Raw genomic sequence first — 20,622 nt, 5'->3', positions numbered from 1 at the left:
GAAAATATTTTCAAACTATGCATCCAATGAAGGTCTAATATCCAAAGTCTATAAGGAACTTAAATTAACAAGCAAAAACCAAATAACCCCATTACAATTTGGCAAAAAACAGGAATAGATACACTTGAAAAGAAGGCACCATGCGGCCAGTAAGTATATGAAAAAATGCTCGACATCACTAATCATTAGAAAAATGCATATTAAAACCACAATGAGATACCATCTCACACCAATTAGAATGGCTATTTCTAAAAAGAAAAAATAACAGACGCTGGAGAGGTTGTGGAGAAGATGGAATGCTTATAGAGTGCTGGTGAGAATGTAAATTAGTCCAGCCATTGTGGAAAGCAGTCTGGGAAATTTCTCAAAGAACTTACAACAGAAGTACCACTTGACCCAGCAATCCCATTACTGGCTGTATACCCAAAGGAAAATAAATCATTCCATATGATTCATGCATGATTGAGATACATACATACGTGTGCTCATCACAGCAGTATTCACATTGGCAAAGACATGGAATCAACCAAAATGCCCATCAACAGTAGACTGGATAAAGAAAATGTAGTACACATACACCAATGCAGCCATAAAAAAGAATGAGATTATGTCCTTTGCAGCAACATGGATAAAGCTGGAGGCCATTATCCTAAGTGAACAATCGCAGGAACGGAAAATCAAATACTGTATGTTCTCACTTATTAGTCAGAGTTTAACATTGAGAACACATGGGAACAAAGAAGGCAGCAACAGCCACTGGGGCCTACTTGAGGGTAGAGGGTGGGAGGAAGGAGAGGATTAAAAAACTACCTATCGGGTATTATGCTTATTATCTGGGTGACGAAATAATCTGTACACCAAGCCCTCATGACATGCAATTTACCTATATAACAAACCTGCACATGTACCCCTGAACCTAACAGTTAAAAAAACAGCCCCCTACAAGGTAGATTATTTTCATCTTCATTTATGATGAGCACAGAGATGTTAAGTAACTTGTCCAAGCTCACACGAGTTACCAAAGGAGGAACCAGGGTTGGGGATTGAGTTCAGACAATGTAGTTCCAGAGTCTGTGTTCCTAATCATTAAGCTATTCTGTGCTGTTTCTCAAAAACAGTATCAGTTCATACACACATGGCATTTGCTCCATGCCAGGAATTGCTCTAAGCATTGATGCTTACAAGAGTTAATGTAATCCCCGAGGTCACCCATGGGAGGCAGTATAGTGAGGTGGGAGGAACTTTGATGCTGGAGTTCAGTGGCTACTCCTGAATCTGGCCTTTGCACTTTTAGGTCTGTGACCTGGAGTTATTTCAAGTCTCTTTGTCTCCCTTCCTCTCATTTATAAACTGGGGACAATCACATATATCCCCCACATTTGTGGTAAAGATGAAATAAGCTCTGTATGTGTGAGTGCTGTCTGGTAAGGTCCTGACTATTACTACTATTTACAAACACCAGGACTCTACCTTAAATAAGTTTAGGAAGTTCAAATACCTTTTCTGTGACAGCACAATAATTTGGATCCCAGCCTTCTGGCTGTGGTACATGTGTTATTTCTACTACATCCTCCTTTTAAAAAATAAACATCAGCTATAGGACCAGCTACTCTAGTCTCTGTCATTCAGAGAGAACATTTTCTAATATATTATAATTGCTAAAATTGTTGAAAAGTGAGCAAAGGCATAAACTTTTCAGGCACAAATGCAAAATAACATATAGGCAGAAAACCCAGCCTGAGATGAACCGTCAAACCCAAACTGACCATGGTTCAAAATACTAACGATTATAACATTACTCTAGGGTCTTTTAGTACAAAGTTAGGCTAGTAAACATTTTAGTAATAGTTTGTTAGAGTTAGTAAAAATTTTGATGCTTTCAGGAATGTATTTCACATAGTTATAAACAATCTACGACATTTTGTTAACCCCTACGTACGGTTTTTTAAAAAAGTAGAACTGCATGTTCTGCACATGTACCCCAGAACTTAAAGTATACTACAAAAAGAAGATTAATAAAGTCTATGGTTTCTGTCTTATCCCAAAATAGCTTTTAATGTTTATGACCAAAGTAAAGTTCATAACCTGAGGTCCACAGAATTACTATAATTCATAAATAAAATTGGGGGGTGGGGGTAGTCCATGAACTACCTTAAATGAAATTTTCTTTCTGGGGAAATGATCTTGATATTTCATTAGTTCTGAAAGAAGTTCTGTGTCTCCCAAAGGTGAGGGACATTTGGGGCAGTGTGCACAAATCCTGTGGAAAACACAGTTGGGGGCACAAGGGTCTCCCTGTTCTCACGTGGCCATGGGGGCTTCTGTTGGGAGATCCTCTCTCTAGGCCTGGACTCCACAAGGGTGCTGTACAGAGCTAACACTGACAGAGACAAAAATAAACTATATATGGCAAGACGAAGGCTATGGTCGGAACCCCAATCAGGTAGCCAACCTTGTCAAATTAGCACAGTTCAGAAAGAAAGAAATGATGAAGTGGGCATCGAGGCACCTAAACTTAAAAGAGTAACGTGTGCATCTCAACAATCTATATAGCTCAGGTTACAACATCAAAGACAATAATAATTAACATGTATTTTCAGACATGACTGTATCATTGAACATTTGCTTTTTATTGTGTTGTCATGAGAAGCATCATAACTTAGAAAGCAGGGGCTGGATCTGGATTAACCACGTGGTTTTGGGGGGTGAGCATGCAGTACACGGGAAAGAGCACATCAGGCCTGAGTCTCTTTCTTGGGGCATCCCAGTGCACAGATGAGTCTGGAAAATGCTCACTTAGAAGTGAGGAAGGATGCTCAGGGCTGGGCAAGCTATGTCTAGAACAGACTCATAGCATTTTCTTCAGTAACAGCCTTGCATGGTCTTTCCCTGAGTTATCTGACTCTTGAGGTAAGTTTTAAAATTAAAACTAAACAAAGCTGAGCCCAATGGCTCATGCCTGTAATCCCAGTGCTTTGGGAGGCCATGGTGGGAGGATCCTATGAGTCCAGGAGTTTGAGATCAGCCTGGGCGACACAGGGAGACCCTAAATCTACAAACAATAAAATAAAATGTATAAGCCAGGCTTGGTGTGCAACTGTGGTCCTAGCTGCTTTGGAGGCTGAGGTGGGAGAATTACGTGAGCCCAGGAGTTCGATGCTTCAGTGAGCTATGATCCCACTACTGCACTCCAGTCTGGGTGACAGAGTGAGATCATGTCTCTAGATAAAGTCAAACAAAAATCAAAAGAACACTTATTCAGGGGCCCCATGGCTGCCACCATGAGGCCAGGAGGTGCTCTCTCCAGTCGGTTCTTACGTGTGTGGCTTCATCCAGCTTGCAGGCCACATAGTCTCCCAGGTTGTATTTTGATTGTGAAATATGATCACTTCTGGGCAATCCTACCCACTGCATGCTCTTCTGCCCTTTGCTTGAGCCTGCTTTTGAAATCTCCACTCTGCCCTGCCTCTACATACAGACATGCGGTAGCAGACACGACTTCCTCTTCTTTGAGCCCCTGGTTTGCTAAATCACAAATCTTGAATGCTACTGTTGTACTAATGTCTGGTCAGTCAGACATGATGAAGTTAATATTGGGTCATCATATATTAGTGGCCAGACAGAAAACATTTAAACCAAGGGGAGATAGGAAGAACATATTAATGCTAAAAAAAGCAACAGATCTGGCTTGAATGGGATGCTTTCAATTTGCAGGAACGTCACCCATTATTATCAAAGGTCAAAGTCAGTTACTGTTAGAAAAAATCAATAAAACTGAGGGTGGATGGGAAGGAGGAGACCCAATACATAAATTTATAATATGTCCTCTGTATTGAAGGAACTTGATGAACATCTGTGCATTACTAACTTTTAGAAGTAAAATTGGTTGTCAGCAAATTGGACCATTTGTATAGTTTCATAGGTTCCTGCTGTGAATATATTTTAAAGAATTATGTTAGTGCAAAGAGAGGAAAAATAGAGCAAGAAGACATTTAAAGATTGCATCTGCCTGTTGGTCTTCATCGCCCATTTTGTTGGCCTCTTGGAGGTATTAATGTTTTTTGTTTGTTTGTTTTTCAACAAAGGTGATCTACGAACATATTCTACCTGTCCATGCCAATTAGTGCCGATTATCATCAGTGATCTTGATTACTGGTAATCTAAGGCTATTAGTCCATTATGCTTGTGGTATATAATAGAAAGAAGATTCTCGCTTTCTCATCTGAACATCATGGTCTGAATGTTATTATTCTTAGTATGATATGTATAGTCTTGACTGCATGTTAGATTAAAAATATTCATTCATTTTCCCTCCTCTCCCTGCACCACCACCAGCAGTGACATTAGTACTGCCAGTTTGAGAAGTCCAGTCTGCACCCCACCTTGTACCAGGGAAAGGCTGCCACGACCTGGTAAACAGGGCATTAGTCAGTGCCCTTCTCCATTAAGGGCAGACTGCTTGTCTACTGCGAACTGATCACATTTGCTCTTTCTTATCCACTTACAAATACATTTGCTCATCAACACGTGAATGCTGCCAGAGAGGGTTACTGAGCTATTAAGTATCATTCATGCTAATTCTGCAGAAAGTGACCTTCTCTAGTGACATTTCTCTTTAAAGAATAATCTCCTACAGGGGGAGAGGGGCAGAGACAATGGACAAAAGGAAGGAAGCCTGGTAATGGGCCATGTCTAGACCTTGGCAGTTCAGTCTTTGCTTCAGCTGTTTAGTCACATTAATCTAGAGGGCCTCAATATTGAAAATACAAATAAGAGCAACTTAATGTTCTTGCTATCTATGAAAACACAGGTTGCTAATCAAGTTATTGGAGAGATAAGAAGCTCGGGAGTATTTTGGATATTTTACAATGAAATTTTCACATGAATTTACAAAAACTGTTAATGTCAAATTATCATAAAATGTATTAAATCTGATGTTGTGATGCTTACTTTAGAACATTCTGAAAGCGATTAGAATGAATTTCAAACCCCTAACAACAGGTTCCTCTAAAGGCATTGATGAATTCCATTTGGAAGCAGCAGGGTTAGGAGGTGTCTAGGACTGAACTCTTACATGTGTCCTTGTTCTATCCCATAGGTAAGAGCTCAAGCTGAGCCTTGCTTCCTGAAGACCTCAGCAATCTCTATGTAGTAGGACCTGCTCTGTGCCAGGTTCACACTGAAAACTCTACAGATGACTTTGCGTCTGGCTAGCAAAGTGACCTTGGAAGGAGCCATTACCAACTTCATGTCATAGACGATGAAGGACAGTGGGAGCTCCAGCAGGTCATCTAGACCTGAGTGCAGAGTAACTGAGTGGTGATGTGAGACTGTGGACTCTGTGTGGTGTCACCCAGGTTCACGGGGCATGGGGCAGGATCAGCTTCCACAGTGGTTCCATTTCAGCTATAGCTGGAGCTTTTCCACCCCAAAGCCTTGCTGTCCAATGCTACCACAGGGAATAACCAAGTGTAGCTATTTCTATCAATATTAAAATTCAAAATGCAGTTCCTCATTTGTAGTAGCTGTATTTCAAGCATGCAGGAGCCACATGTGACTTGTGACTTGCGATATGGGACAGCACAGACAGAGAACATTCCCAGCACTGCAGAAAGTTCTACTGCACGGTGCAGATCCAAGTGTTGGAATTCTGCTCTCTGGCTACAACAGCTTCTTCTCCTAACCTATGACTCATCAATGGGACCTAGCCTCAATCCGTTAGTTCCTTCCCTCTCATCATCGTCCAGTGGACACCTCTGATTGCCCTTCTTCCAAGCCTGGACTTTCCAACCCAATTACCTTGGCATCCTTGATTCCCTTGGTCATTGACTTTCTGTGTAGACCCCTCCCCCATGCATAACCTTTGGCAGGTCACATCCTTTTCACTTCCCTGCTACTGTTTCTGGGATGTAGTATTGCTGGAAACAACGATAAAATAATAAAATGGGGAGAACGTGTGCTGTTCAGCCTTAACTGGGTCTTCTCTGCTCCTACTCCTTCTTCAGTCCATCCCATATTGACTCACTGACTCATCCCTTAGGATGCCTCATTCTCTAAAACCTCAGCTCTCTCATGACACCCACCCTCTGCAGGTGACCCACTTCACAGGTTGGGAAAATCACTCAAAAACCATTGCCATTAGCTTCCTCAACATGTCTTCTAGCTTTCTTCTGTTTTCTTTAGCCAATGTGACCCACCAGCTGCTTTCCACCTGGGAGAACTAAACTCCTGCTCCCAGATCTTTGCTCATGATGTTTCTCCATTCAGAAGGCCTGTTCCCAATCTCACCTCTGCCACAAAATGGTTTTTGAGTCATCCCACCTGAAAGCAACCCCTTCCTGCTCCAAATGTCCCTAATGTTTTATCTGTATCTGTTCCTCTCACAGACGTCACCTGGCACTGTACCTACTAAAGTACATACAGGTGACTGCACACCTTCCCCACTAAACAAAACCACTGTGAGAAGGGGGTGCTTGCTGGGTTCAGCCTGGCTCCCCAGCAGCAACCAGCACAGTTCCCTGTGTAGAGAGCAGCTGGTGTATATTGATGGAATGGCTATCTATATATCTACTTTTGCAAATGTCCGACTTACTCCTAAGGTGGACAGATTGAATTCAATAAAGAATTGATGGACACATTTCTCCTAATGATCTCAACGTGAAGTTCTAACTAAACGATTTACATGACCAGGATGTCTGATGGGAAGACAAGAGAGTACCTGTTGATGGCTAGAACCGTAATAAATGTGCAATATCTTCCTGAAGGAGGGTGAAGTGGGTACAAAATGATAGGAGGCAGGCAAAAGAAACAAAGAAAGATAAGAAAGTAGAAATAAACTTACCTTGGGTAGCAATGTAATGATTGGGTCGATGATAACCCTAAAAATAAATAAAAGAGAATATTTGATAAACATAAAATCGATAAATAGCAGAGAAGTCACATGCTAACTTTGCTGAAATGAATGTGCACACAAATGCCAATAGCTGCATCACCTGAAAGTTAAACGGCCAACCCAGCACCTTTGAGTTTCTCTTAATTAGTGGAGGTGCATCAAATACAACAGTTCTGATGCTTGCACCAAAGGTGTGGGTAACTTAGTCATAACTGGTTATGAAATGATGGATGAGCAAGAAACACTAACAACTTATGGATTCTCTGAAATACCATGACCATTACTCTTACAAAGTGCAAACAGGCTGAGAATTTGCAACAGAATTTCATTTGTGTTTGGGATGTTAGTGGCAATATGCCAGGGGTTTAACGCATATTCTGTTGTATTGGTATAGACGGTTATATCAATAGTGATCTTCAAAACCATTCTTAAACACTGATAATACCATGACATGCTACTATAGCAAGGGCCAGGAATTTAAAGAGGCAGAAATTCTGAAAGATTCCTTCCTTTTATCATGACCCTGCAAGAAACAAGACAGATAAAAATTGAGGCCAAAGAAAAAGGGCTGGGTGTGGTGGTTCATGCCTGTAATCCCAGCACTTTGGGGAGGCTGAGGCAGGCAGACTGCTTGAGCTTAGGAGTTTGAGACCCGCCTGCACAACATGGCCAAAAACCATCTCTACAAAACATACAAAAATTAGCCAGGTGTGGTGGCATGCACCTGTAGTCCCACCTACTTGGGGGACTGAGGCAGGAGGATTTGCATGAGCTCAGGGGTTCGAGGCTGCAGTGAGCCAAGATTGCACCACTGTATATGTCAGCCTGGATGGCAAAGTGAGACCCTGTCTGGAAAAAAAAAAAAAAAGGAAACAAAAAATTGTAAGATAAATATCTGGGAAAGAAAAAATCAACTCAGAAAATTACACCCAGGTAACATATCACCATGGATCTTAATACTTTCTACTTCTGTCCCCCAAGATTGTCCAAAATACTGTGCCCAAAGCTGGCTGGAAAACAGAAAAAAGAAACTTGAAGAGAAAACTCAGATTTCTCAGATAACTTAAATGCATAAGTTAGATTATTTTGCCCATAATAACAAGTGGAAAACAATGAACAACAAAAGCAAACACATTCTTTTATACAATTGACTTGCTGTAGGTCTCAAATTACAGAACCATGACCAATATTAAATAGAACTCTTTAGAACATCACTCATTTCTCATCGGCTGGTAAGTCCCACGAGGGCAAGAACTTTGCCTGACTTATCTATACTATATGTCTGAGGGCCTAGCAAGGTGCCCAGTAGACAGGAGGAACTCATCTGATGGTGAAGTCGTCCAAAGAGTCCACAGGGCCTGTATTGCTGAACATCACCGACATTTCTCAGTCCTCATCTACTTGACCATCGGCAGCATCAGTATGATCAATCCCCTTGAAATACTTTCTTCCCTGGTTCCAGGATATGACTCTCCTGGTTTTCTTCCTACCTACCTCCCTGGCCACTTGTTCTCAATTTCATTGGCTGGTTCTTCCTTTTCAACTTGATGTGGAAGGCCTGGTTCTTCGACGTTTTCCTCCACCTGCTCTCACTCTCTGGGTGAGCTCCTCCAGTCCCGTGGCCTTCAAGCTCATCTGTACACTGATGAATCCTATATTCTTGTTTCCAGCCCAGACCTTTTCCTGGAAATCTTGATGCATATCCACTGCCTGTTCAGCACCTCCACTGGGAGGTCTAATATATATTTAAAGCTTCACACACCTAAGACTGAACTCCTCATTTCCCCCCAACCGCTACCTGAATCTGTTCTACCCACCGTCTTCTCCTCAGCATCCTTGACCCCTCTCTCCCTCCTGCACCCCGTACCCAATCTGCCAGCAGATCCTACTGGCTCTACCTTCAATGTAGCTCAAGGGTCTTGCCATTTCTCCCCTCCACTGCCACCTCTCTGCTCATTCCCACAGCCACACAGCAGGCTTCTCTGCTTCCTCTCCTGGCCACGTGCAGTTCACTCCCCTCCCAGCAGCCAGATCACGTCACGCCTTTGCTCAGATCCCTCTAACAACTGCCCATCTCACTCACAGTAAAAGCCAAAGTCCTTACAACTTTGTACGTGACCTGGCCCATGAAGTCTCCCCCATATCATGGAACTCCCCAGGCGCCTATATGCCACGCCAATGATTGCCTGCTTGCTTTTCTTCAAATTTGCCAGGCACAAGTTCCACAACAAGACCTTTGCTTGGGCCGTTTCTCGGCCCAGAATGCTCTTCTTCCAGGTATCTATGTAGCTCAGCCCCTTGTCTTCCTTGCTCACTTGCTACCTTCTCAGTGGGACTGACTACAGCCACTCGATTCAAAATTGCCATCAGGACCTTCAGGTCTGGCACTCCGAGCACCCCTTTACAGCTTTAGTTTTCTCTGCAGTACATACAACTTTCTAATTGACCATAAATAATTAACTTTTCAATTTATTGCCCATTTCTCCTAATTAGAACAGCAGCTCCATTGGGTCAAAGGATTTTTGGTTTTGGTTTGAACTGTTCACAGTTTTCCTGCTAGCACCTAGAAAGGTAAATAATGCATAAGTACTCAATAAGATCTATTGACTAAGAGAATAAAGGGGCCTTCAGTATTGGCTCTTCTCTCTTAAAATAAAATTCAAACTCATTAATCCAGTCTTTTCATTACTTTATAGCCTTGTTCATGTATGTGACTTCCTTGAGCTGCAATGTCTTCTCTCCTGCATTTCTACTTACTCAATTTAAAAAGCTTTACATTCAAACTACATCCTCTATGATGCCTAATCTGATCACAATGACTCCTTCAGTTGGTATTTCATGAAACACTTACTACGGGTTCTCTCCATATTCAGGCATGTGCCGGGTGCAGGGGATGTAAGATGCCTAGGACACTGTCCCTGTACTCAAGCACCCATTAGGGACTGCAGGAGCTGGGACTGGAGTGTGAGCGGTGTCCCCTGGTGCCTCTCAAGGGAAGACGTGCCACAGTTGGCCTGGAGGTAAGTGGACTGGATAAGACACTCATATTTCAGCTTCTTAGCTTCTGAGTTGGGAGACTGTGAGGAGGAGATAACTCATCTGGGACATCTGAGGACTCCCATGAGGTACTCACTAAACATCTGCTGAATAAAGGAGTAAGTGCAATGCACCTTATCAAGAAAAACTTGTTCTAATAAAAAATAAGTGGAACCTGGAGTGGGTATGGTTTTGGTTGTTATCAAAATAGTGCAGGGGTCTTCATTTGATGAATGAGATATGAACTATTCTTGAAATAATCATACCCCAGTCCCCACCCACAAATCTGTAACTGAAAATGTCAAATTTGTCTAATTAGCACTAAAAATAACATTCTCATAGTTATTTTTAGATAACTTTCTTAGAGATTGTGACGCCATTTAGTTTTAGCAGCATCTCAGTAATATTCAATCAAGAAAGCAAAACAATCCACATATATGGATCAATCCTGTCTACGGAAGTACTGATAGACTAAGCAATAGCGTGATGGCCAAGCACAGAGTATGCCTTCGGAACCACAAGGGAGCAGAAATGTGTTTAATGTAAACTTGGGCCTTGGAGGTAACAGCACCTTTCCCTTGATTTTTCAGTCTACTTTTGATTTCATTCGTTCTTTCAACCGAGAACATGCTGTCTCCTAAAGAATTTATTCTAATGTAAAACATTAAGTTAACATGATGCAGAATGAACAAAGAGGCAGTCTTCAATAATGAAGCAGCCTACATATTTAATGACATGTCTTGCTTGCATTAGAAGTCCTGGTGAACAGCTGCAGACTACTTTGAAGACAACTTAGAAGTGCAGTGATGACAAGGGATTGCAAATCACTGTATTAGGAATTAGAGAGTTTTGTCCCATTAATATGCAAACAGATTTTTTTAAGTGTCGAATAATACAAATTGTTGACGAAAAAATGGAAGGAACATTTTCTTAGTCCACATTAGCACGAGATGGCAAAGAAGGCATAGAATGTTACAGAGAAATTCACCAACAAATGGGCTGCCTTGAGAAAAGGAGTGACCGTATCTTCACTGTTAAGTTCTGTGGTGTGTAGGGTAATATTCATGTGTATGCTTTTAGATTGAGCCCAATGTATGTCCAACAATTGTACAGCAGACACACAATCTGGTACATGTCAGAATGGTTGGGTTTACTGAGTTTTATACTCTGATTTAATCATTATGCATTGTATACACGTATCAAAATATCATACATAGCCCCCAAATATGTACAACTATTACATATCAAATAAAAAATAATAAAATACATACATCGATATAATTGCCATTGATATAGTCTGAGTTTGTGTCTCCTTCTATTGTCTGCAGCCTCACTCGGGAATGATCATCTGCAAAGGAAAAGGGACAGAAAATAACAATTAACAAAAGCAATCTGGTAGGTGGCTCTGAGCCCCAGAATGTAAGCATATTACATAGAGATCACCCACATACACTCTGCTTTAAAGATAAAGAATTACATACTATACACCTTCTACTTCCTGTTTTGCTATTAAAATTGGGAAGGATTTATAATTTTTTACATTTTACAGTAAATCTCATTAACTTATGCTTTGATCATTGATGGGCCTAAAGCATTGACAAAGGTTTGACACTTTTACAAACAATCCTGTGAACCACAAACATAAGTAGTTCTTGGATTGGAAGTTTGAACGACTTCACTAAATCACATACAAACCCTGAGATGTTGAAGGTTGTGACACCCAGCTTGACAAATGATGATTACAAACTCACAGCCCAGGCTTCTGGGATGTGTAGATGTGATCCTAGCCTTAGTCACTGGTGAATTCCCTAAGTACTATCTCTGTATCTGCGGGCATCAGCCAGCAAGAGCAAAGCTGTCACCATCCATCATGCGACCACAGGCCAGGCAATAAGGGCACCAAGCCTCAGCCTCCTCATCTGGAGAAGGGGATGACACTATCTGCCTCAAAGTGGGCTGTGTCCAGGATTCAATGAAAATACAAATTGAGATATAAGTACTATAAAGGGTTCATATTTATGGTATTAATTAGCTATATTTAAATATTTCCTGAGTAAAAAAATTTATCTGCAAGTACTATTGATGTATCTCAATCATTTCCTTGAAAATGTATATTGTATTTTATTTGTTACCTTAATTTTTTTGCACAAATGGGGTCTAGCTATGTTGCCCAGGCTGGTTTCAAACTCCTGGCTTCAAGCAGTTCTCCTGCCTCAACCTCCCAAATGCTAGGATTATAGGTGTCAGCCATAGCACCTGGCCCCAAATCCATATTTTAAAAAGGGATGTACTTCCTATGTTGTCTCTCATAAATGGGAGCTAAGCTAAGAGGGCACAAAGGCATAAGAATGATACAATGGACTTTGGGGACTCAGGGGAAAGGGTGAGAAGGGGTTAGGGATGAAAGACTACACACTGGGTATGGTGTACACTGCTTGGGTGATGGGTGCATCAAAATCTCAGAAATCACCACTAAAGAACTCATTCATGTAGCCAAACACCACCACCTGTTCCCCCAAAACCTACTGAAAGAAAAAGTTAAAAATTAAAAAAAAAGAAAGGATGTGCTAATAGCACCCTAAGGGCAGAATTTTCCTGCACTGATCACTGCTCTGTCCCTGGCCCTTAGATTAGAGCCTGGAACGTACCAGCTTTATCCCCAAAATAACTTTGAAGAAATAAAAGGTGCATTGTTGTTTTTTGAAAATATACATCCTTTAAAAAGTATTTACTACTGTTCCTTTTAGCAGAGGGACCCTTCCTTCCAATTAAAGTGTATGCTAAAACTCAGTATTCAGAACAGATAAAAGCCAGCTGCCCTGAAAGGAAAGCACAGGGCGGCCTGATAAGAACATTCCAGAAAACTTCACTTCCAGTGTTGCTGGAGCAGTGGGAAACCTTGCTTCTAAACCGCGACCGCCTTTTTCTAATGCTAACTTTACTCAACATTTCATTTGGGTTAGTGGGTGAGAAATGAAGCCCACAGCTTTTGAGATAAAAGCCACGAGAGCTGCAGATGACGGACGCTGTTACCCCCGGTCACTGGAGCAAGTATTGACCTGGACCCATTCCTTGAAATGCTAATGGGTGAGAGTCAAAATTTCATATTGGTTTTTGGAGTTTAACCTCCTGTTGAGTAAATGTTTTGTTTGCTGTCAATAGCACAGGCAGAAGGAAATCGGTGTCAATTTTCTAACCTTCCTTCTTTGACGGGGCTTTCCACTTCATGACAGGTAGTCACGTATTTCATGTCAGTGCCTCACCATTAGTTGGGGTACAATAAGTTTATCTGGAAACTTAGTGGTGACAAGTTGGGCCAGAGAAGGAGAAAAGCTGAGAGGAGGTCGTGTCTTCCTGCTCTGCTCAAAGGAGACTATGTGATGTGCAAGTTCTGGGGTCGAGTGTGCGGGTAAGAATTGCTGCTGGTGGGTTAGAATCCTTCATGTGTGGTTTTGGGCCAGTTACTTAATCTTTCTGTGCTTCCTTCACTGTAAAATGGAGATGAAGAGTGCCTACCTTGTGGGATTACTGTGAGCATCAAAATAATACACATAAAGAGATCAGAAAAAAAGCTACACGAAGGGATGGATAGATGTCAGTTATTATCATCATGTGCTATGTAATTGACACCAACATTTTTCTTCTTGCTGTTTTTATAGATGATGTCCAAGCAGATAACAGCAACCCCAGGAACAGACTCACTGGCAGTCAGAATGTTTCCTCATGGCAATCTGCTTTAAGAACCAATTTCCTAGGACACATTTTGCTGCTTAAAACCAGTGGCTCCCTATGTATGTTTTGCCACTATTGGGGGCTGGGGGGAGGTGAGCAGGTGCACTAGGCACGTGTAGATTGTTATGGCTTTTGTGTATCTTAGGAGAGCCAGTGCCTACATGCAACTACTGCACGGAAGGGTGCCACAAGCACTGGCAATGCCATTTGAGCTTCAAGAATGAAAGAGGCACTCTAGAACTGAATCACGGCTACTCCACACACACCGGGCTTTCGTCAGCTCCTCTGAAGGGAGGTCAGGTTCACCTTCCTGGATACTCGGAGTTTCCCCGCGCAGGTTTTCAAAAGGCAGGCAACTGACCACATTAGAATCGTGCAATCTAAGCAGGCCTGTCTCGAAGATCTGTTGTACCCCTTCGTCAGAATCCCCTCTATTTTGTGCTTTATTTCTCTGAGTGCCTCAGGATGGGTGCTGCTCATTCCCTGTGATTTACCACCTGTGGGCTGCTCAGACTATTCTGGAAGGTTCTCTTTAGGGATGCCGGTCTCCACCAAGACTGAATTCCTATTTCCTATCAACAGAGCCTTTGAGGTAGAGTTTTACCATCATCTCCTACAGTTCCATCAGTTTACCCATATCCCAAAATTTAACTTGGCTGCTACTTCAACTGCCCTTACTCCCTTCAGGATGGAGAAACCTGTAAGACACAGTATAGCTGACTTCCTAACAGAATGAGATGGTTTTTGCCTTTATATACATGGTAGTACCTTTTTTTCTTTTATTGATTCTATTAGATTATAATGTCTTGTGGTCAAAGATAGTGTCACATACAATCTGAATATCCCTGAGAGTACCTTTCCCCAAGGCCACACACCCAGCTCCAGGAGACTCCATTCACAGCACAGAGGCACAGCCTGCAGTCCCACGTGCGGGGCCCTTCCTAATACACAGCAAGTGAGCAACAAGGATTGAACTCTTCCCCATGCTAATGAATGGGTGGTGGTCCAGGATCATCCAAGATACCCTGAATGGGTCCACAGGGCCTTTTCAAATTTCAGTTTTATTTATTTTTTATTTTTAATTAAAAAAATTTTTTTTGAGACGGAGTTTTGTTCTTTTTGCTCAGGCTAAAGTGCAACGGCGCAATCTCGGCTCACTGCAACCTCTGCCTCCCGGGTTCGAGTGATTCTCCTGCCTCAGCTTCCTGGGTAGCTGGGATTACAGGCACATACCTCCACACCTGGCTAATTTTTATATTTTAAGTAGAGATGGGGTTTCACCATGTTGACCAGGCTGGTCACGAACCACTGACCTCAAGTGATCCACCCGCTTCAGCTTCCCAAAGTGCTGGGATTACAGGTGTGAGCCACCGTGCCCAGCCTAAATTTCAGTTTTAATACAGGCTTGTCTAATATTGTCAGAATACTGAGCGGCTTCATCTTCTAGAGATCTCTTACCTAATCATTCCTATTCATCTCTAACTGTCCAAATTCTGCCAATTTTTCAGTATTTAACTCACATGTCTCAGTAAGCTCATTTATTCAGTGATTTTTTGAGTATCTGCTATACGCCAAACACCATGCTAAGTGTTGGGGATATGTAGTGGTAAACAAGTTAGATTCATGGTCCTTGAGTTCATAGGACTTAAGGCAATGGAAAACACATTAAACAGTCACTGTTTAAATAATGACTTAAATACAATTTTGATAAGTGCTAAGTTGGAAAGGACAGAGAGCTATGAGAGTGAATGGCATGGGTCCTGACCTACTCTGAAGAGCTAGCAAACAATTCCCTAATAAAAGGACATTGAAGCTGAAACCATGAAGATAGAAAGTGGACGGGGCAGAGCTCCTAAATTCCAAGTCCAGGAGATAGTGTGTGTTCAGGCCAGGAGGTAGGAAGGATTTAGTATGTTCAGGAAACCAAACAAGGCTGGTGTGAGGAATGTGCTGTCAGAAGCCAGGGAGGAGAGTGGTGGGAAATGAGAACAGAGAGGAGGGAAGGCCAGGTCATTAGGACCTTCATTCTGAGCACCACGGAAGCCACAGGGAGGGGCATGCCTCGTTTCCTCAGATGCCTGCTATTGTTGAGGACGAACTGGAAGGGCTCCAGTTGGGTCGGTGGGTGTGGGGAGACAATAGGGAGGCTATTGCAACAGTCCTGGGGAATTAATGGCAGCTTAGCATACAGAGGGCTAGTGGACAGGGCCGAATCTGAGGGGTATTGAGCGGGTAGGACTGACCATAATGATGTGGATGAGAAGAGGTATCATGCTGACTTCTAGGATTCTGACCTGAGAAACAGGGCAGAAGATGGTGCCATTGACTAAGATGTGAACCATGGAGAAAAGCCAGCTTGGGGTGGGTGATGGAAATGAGGAGCACAGTGTTGGATATATTTAATTTGAGGTGTTTACCATCTGAATAGAGATACAGAGTAGGTGGTTGGGTATAAATTCTCCTTCCTTAAATGTCAATAGTCCTTTGATTTCCCTTTTTGGTGCTCTTATATATGGTTATCTATAGACATGACTTATTTCTCCTGCACATCAAAAATACTTTAGCTGGATGTGATGGCATATGCCTGTAGACCAAGCTACTTGGGAGGCCAAGGCAGGAGGATAGCTTGAGCTCAGGAGTTCAAGACCAGCCTGGGCAACACGGCATTTTTATTGTTATTTTTAGAGACCTTGTCTCTATAAAAAATAAAAATTAAAAAAAGAATTAGCCTAGCATGGTGGTGCACACCTGTAGTCCTAGGGAGGCTGAGGCAGGAGTATCCTTTGAGCATAGTGGTTTGGGGTTGCAGTGAACTATGATTACGCCACTGCACTCGCCTGGGTAACAGAGCAAGACCCTGTCTATAAAAACAAAAACTATTTAAGAGGAGCTGTGTCTTATATTCATCTTCACCTTCTGTGTGCATGCTTCTATGAAAATAACAGTATAAATAAATATATATTGATAAATATATAATTAATAAACATTTATTTTTATAAGTAAGTGAAAAAAAGCCCAGCTTACAATTAGATACCATCACATACCCACTAGAAAGGCAAAACATTTAAGTCTGAACACCAAGTTCAGGTGAGGACATGGAATAATATAAACTCACAGATGCTGCTGGTGGAAATGAAATTAGTACAATCACTTTGGGAAACAATTTGCTATTTAGTAAAACTGAAGACATCCACACCCTATGACCCAGCCATGAGGAAATGGATGCTGTGTGCATCTTGAAACATACTGAAGCAATATTATTTACAACTGACAAACAATCCAAATGTCCATCCACAGAAGGGAGACATAAATTGTATTATATTAATAAAGTGGAATGCTATTTAGTAGTGAAAATGAACAAGCTACAGTTACATACAACTTGAACAAATCATACAAACATAGTTGAACAAAAAAAAAAGCAATACACAGAAGAGTATATACCAATGTTGTCCAGTAGAACTTCCTGCACTGATGGAAACATTCTATATTTGTGCTCACAAGTACAAAGGCCACACTAGTTCTGAGCACAGGAAATGTGGCTGGAGTAACAAAGGAACTGAAATTTTATTTTAATTTTAACGAATTTAAACAATTACATGTAGTTAGTAGCTACAATACTGGATAACACAGATATATGTTACATACTTTCACTTATGTAAAGTTAAAAACTAGGCAAAACATTATTATATTGTCTAGATCTGTACTATCTAATAGGGTATCTGTTAGCCACATGAGGCTAATCCTAACTGTGCTGTAAGTGTAAAATACATATCAAATTTGGAAGACTTAGTATGATAAAAAGAATGTAAAATATCTCCTTTATATGTTTTATACTGACTGCAGGTTGAAAAGTTGACATTTAGGACATATTAGATTTAATAAAATATATTACTAAACTTAAGTAATTTATTTATTTTCTGTTACTTAGTGTGGCTATTAGATTTAAGAACAATTTAATGTTATACATGTGGCTTACATTTATATTTCATAGTTTATTTCTATTGGACCATATGCTCGGGGATACATAAAACAGGAAGGGTTTCAACCAATCAGGCAGCCAACTCCCAACTCATCGCACCATGCTCAAATAAGCAGCTGCAGCCAATTGGGTGATTTCTCTACTTTGCTTCTCTGTCTGGCCTATAAAAGCCTGCCACTCACACTTCTAGGTGTAGCTCTCTGAACCTCTTCTGTTTCTGAGGGCTGCCCGATTCATGAATTGGTCTTTGCTCAAATAAGCCTGGCTAAATTTAATTTCTCTAAAGTTTGTCTTTTAACAGTACTTAATGGCACTGAACTTAAAAATGGTTAAGATGGTAAATTTTATGCTATGTGTATTTTTCCAAAAATAAAAAAGTACATTTTTTCCGTCCCTCCCTTGTATAACAGCTCCTCATGTTCCACTCTAGTCCCTGATATCCTGGGAAAGGGCATTCATGGGCTTGCAGCCTAGAGTCCTGTGAATTCTTTTGCTAGGCAGATTTTCCTGAGATGGCGAGTTCCCTTTCCCTGATGAAATCAATGCAGCAGTGACAGTAACTCTATAGCTTTATTTCTTTTCTTTTTTTTTTTTTTTGAGATGGAGTTTCACTCTTGTTGCCCAGGCTGGAATGCAATGATGCGATCTTGGCTCCCTGAAAGCTCCGCCTCCTGGGTTCAAGCAATTCTCCTATCTCAGCCTTTCAAGTAGCTGCAATTATAGGCACCTGCCACCATGCCCGGCTAATTTTTTGTATTTTTAGTAGAGATGGGGTTTCACCATGTTGGCTAGGATGGTCTCAAACTCCTTTCCTCAGATGATCTGCCTGCCATGGCCTCCCAAAGTACTGGGATTACAGGTGTGAGCCATCACGCCTGGCCTCTATAGCTTTCTAATAGAGGATAACAGTCATACATCATGTAGTTTATGAAGAATTTTTGTTTCAGTGATAAAATAAGGTGAACACTGACAAGTGAATCCACCTCCAGCCCAGGAGATCCCTGTGTTAGCAGTGAGAGTGGGGTAAGTCTCTAGAAGGGGTTCGGTTGGGGTGGAGAATGCAGGACATGTGTTCTGCCATGGAGAGCAACAGGCTGGTCATCACAGGACTGTCTAGATCTGTACTATCTAATAGGGTATCTGTTAGCCACATGAGGCTGAATTTCCTGGTTGAAACAGGTCAGCACTTCTCAAGTTAATCCCTCTGTCTTCCAGAACGCAAGAAATAGGAAAGTATCACCATCACTCACATTATGTCAGTGAATGTAAAAGCTAACAAAGTGAAATGATTGGGTCTTACAGCCACAGAACCCCCGCTATACTCTGCTACTTGGATGTCTAAGAATGACTTGGCACAGAAACTGCAGATTCTTACATGTCCTCTTTCAAACAAAGTTCTTAGATGACTATGAAAACAACAGACATAGACTGTCAGGGCAAATAAATCAGTATATGGATGCCCCTCACCATATGTTCTTGAAATATCATTCACCTTGAATCAGATGCCAATTACAAAGAAAAATACGTATCAACCATTCTTTTAGGAAAACTCAGTTATTCCTTGGGGTACTCTTGAGGCTAAATCATATCAAATTTTTATGAGGAAATGCCTCACAGACATTTCTGCCATCTGGCAAATGTGGGAGTCACTCAGACAAAGAATCCAAAAGAAATGCCAATTGTCCACTGATGAGCCCTGCTCTGCAGGTTTGCTTTGAAGGCTTACCAGCTGGGAGGGGCCCTCTCTCCGGGCCAGGGTCTAGCCATTGGGGTTGAAGGGAGGAAAAAGTTTGGAAAACTCAACTGCCTAGGCATAAGATTTGTAAAATTCAATCCGTTTTGTGGTTAACAACAGGTCAATTACTAACCATGAAAGCCACGGGATCAAGACTATGAGAACTTGGTATTTTCGGGGGACACAGTCTGGTAAGTTTGAGAAGACCTGAGCTGTAGTTTTTAATTACCATCTGTATTTCTCTGCCAGCATCAAAGCCATTTTGCAGGAAACGAAACTAACAGGGGCTCTGGTGTCCGAGACCATGATTTGATGCTGGCTCTACAGCTCACCTGCATCTGCACAAATCCGGAGGCCTGCTGAGCTTCATCTGTAAAAAGCGGTGACGAGGGGCTACTTTCCTAGGAGTTTTGGGAAGACCAAGTAAGATAATGCATAGTATTATCAGGTGCCTGGAACACAGTACAGTTAGTTCCCCTTAAAAAAATTAACCCTGCCGGGCGCAGTAGCTCTTGCCTGTAATCCCAGCACTTTGGGAGGCTGAGGCGGGTGGATCACCTCAGGTCGGGAGTTCGAGATAAACCTGACCAACATGGAGAAACCCTGTCTCTACCAAAAATACAAAATTAGCTGGGTGTGGTGGTGTGCCCCTGTAATCCCAGTTACTCAGGAGGCTGAGGCAGGAGAATCGCTTGAACCCAGGAGGAGGAGGTTGCGGTGAGCCAAGATCATACCATTGCACTCTAGCCCAGGCAACAAGAGTGAAACTCCGTCTCAAAACAAAAACACAACTCTTTTCTGTGAATGAAAGCAACATCCTTGTTGAAATTTACCAACAAAATCTTCAAAGCACAAAGAGCCAGTATGCTTGTTGGGGAACAGGAGAATAGGGCAGAACTGGAAACTTGAAGCAGCCAATCTTTCAGGGAAGAGGAGCTGGAGATACTTTTAAAAAGGAAACAGGAGAACGGTTTGAAGACATGCTGAATGCTCTTCAATAATTCCTACATTTTAATCTCCTGGTATCTGCTCAACAACCTATCCCTATTTCTGTGTAGTGGAGCACAGAGTTAGGATCCCGAGCTCCCGAGCCAGAATTCCTGTATGAATCTCAGTTCTGCTGCTTTCTAGTTGTGTGGCCTTGGATAAGTTATTTGATCGCTCTGTGCCTCAGTCTCCCCAACTGTAAAACTGGAATAACAATACTGCCTATATTATAGAGTTTTGTGAGGATTAACTGAGCTAATA

General features: G+C 41.8%; 1 protein-coding gene across 11 annotated transcripts in view; it reads right to left on the bottom strand.

The window, feature by feature from the left end:
• Nucleotides 1-20,622, bottom strand: part of PTPRM (protein tyrosine phosphatase receptor type M) — an 835,753-nt gene that overhangs the window by 82,634 nt on the left and 732,497 nt on the right. For all 11 annotated transcript variants that reach the window (XM_050767360.1, XM_050767362.1, XM_050767361.1 and 8 more), the window contains 2 exons: nt 11,200-11,276; nt 6,842-6,878 (listed from right to left, as the gene is read on the bottom strand). In XM_050767360.1, coding sequence (XP_050623317.1) covers nt 6,842-6,878; nt 11,200-11,276 — 114 coding nt within the window. The remainder of the gene's footprint in view (nt 1-6,841; nt 6,879-11,199; nt 11,277-20,622) is intronic.

This window comes from Macaca thibetana, chromosome 18 (assembly GCF_024542745.1).
Source record: "Macaca thibetana thibetana isolate TM-01 chromosome 18, ASM2454274v1, whole genome shotgun sequence".
Classification (NCBI taxonomy): domain Eukaryota; kingdom Metazoa; phylum Chordata; class Mammalia; order Primates; family Cercopithecidae; genus Macaca; species Macaca thibetana.
This window is presented reverse-complemented; position numbering and strand designations above follow the sequence as displayed.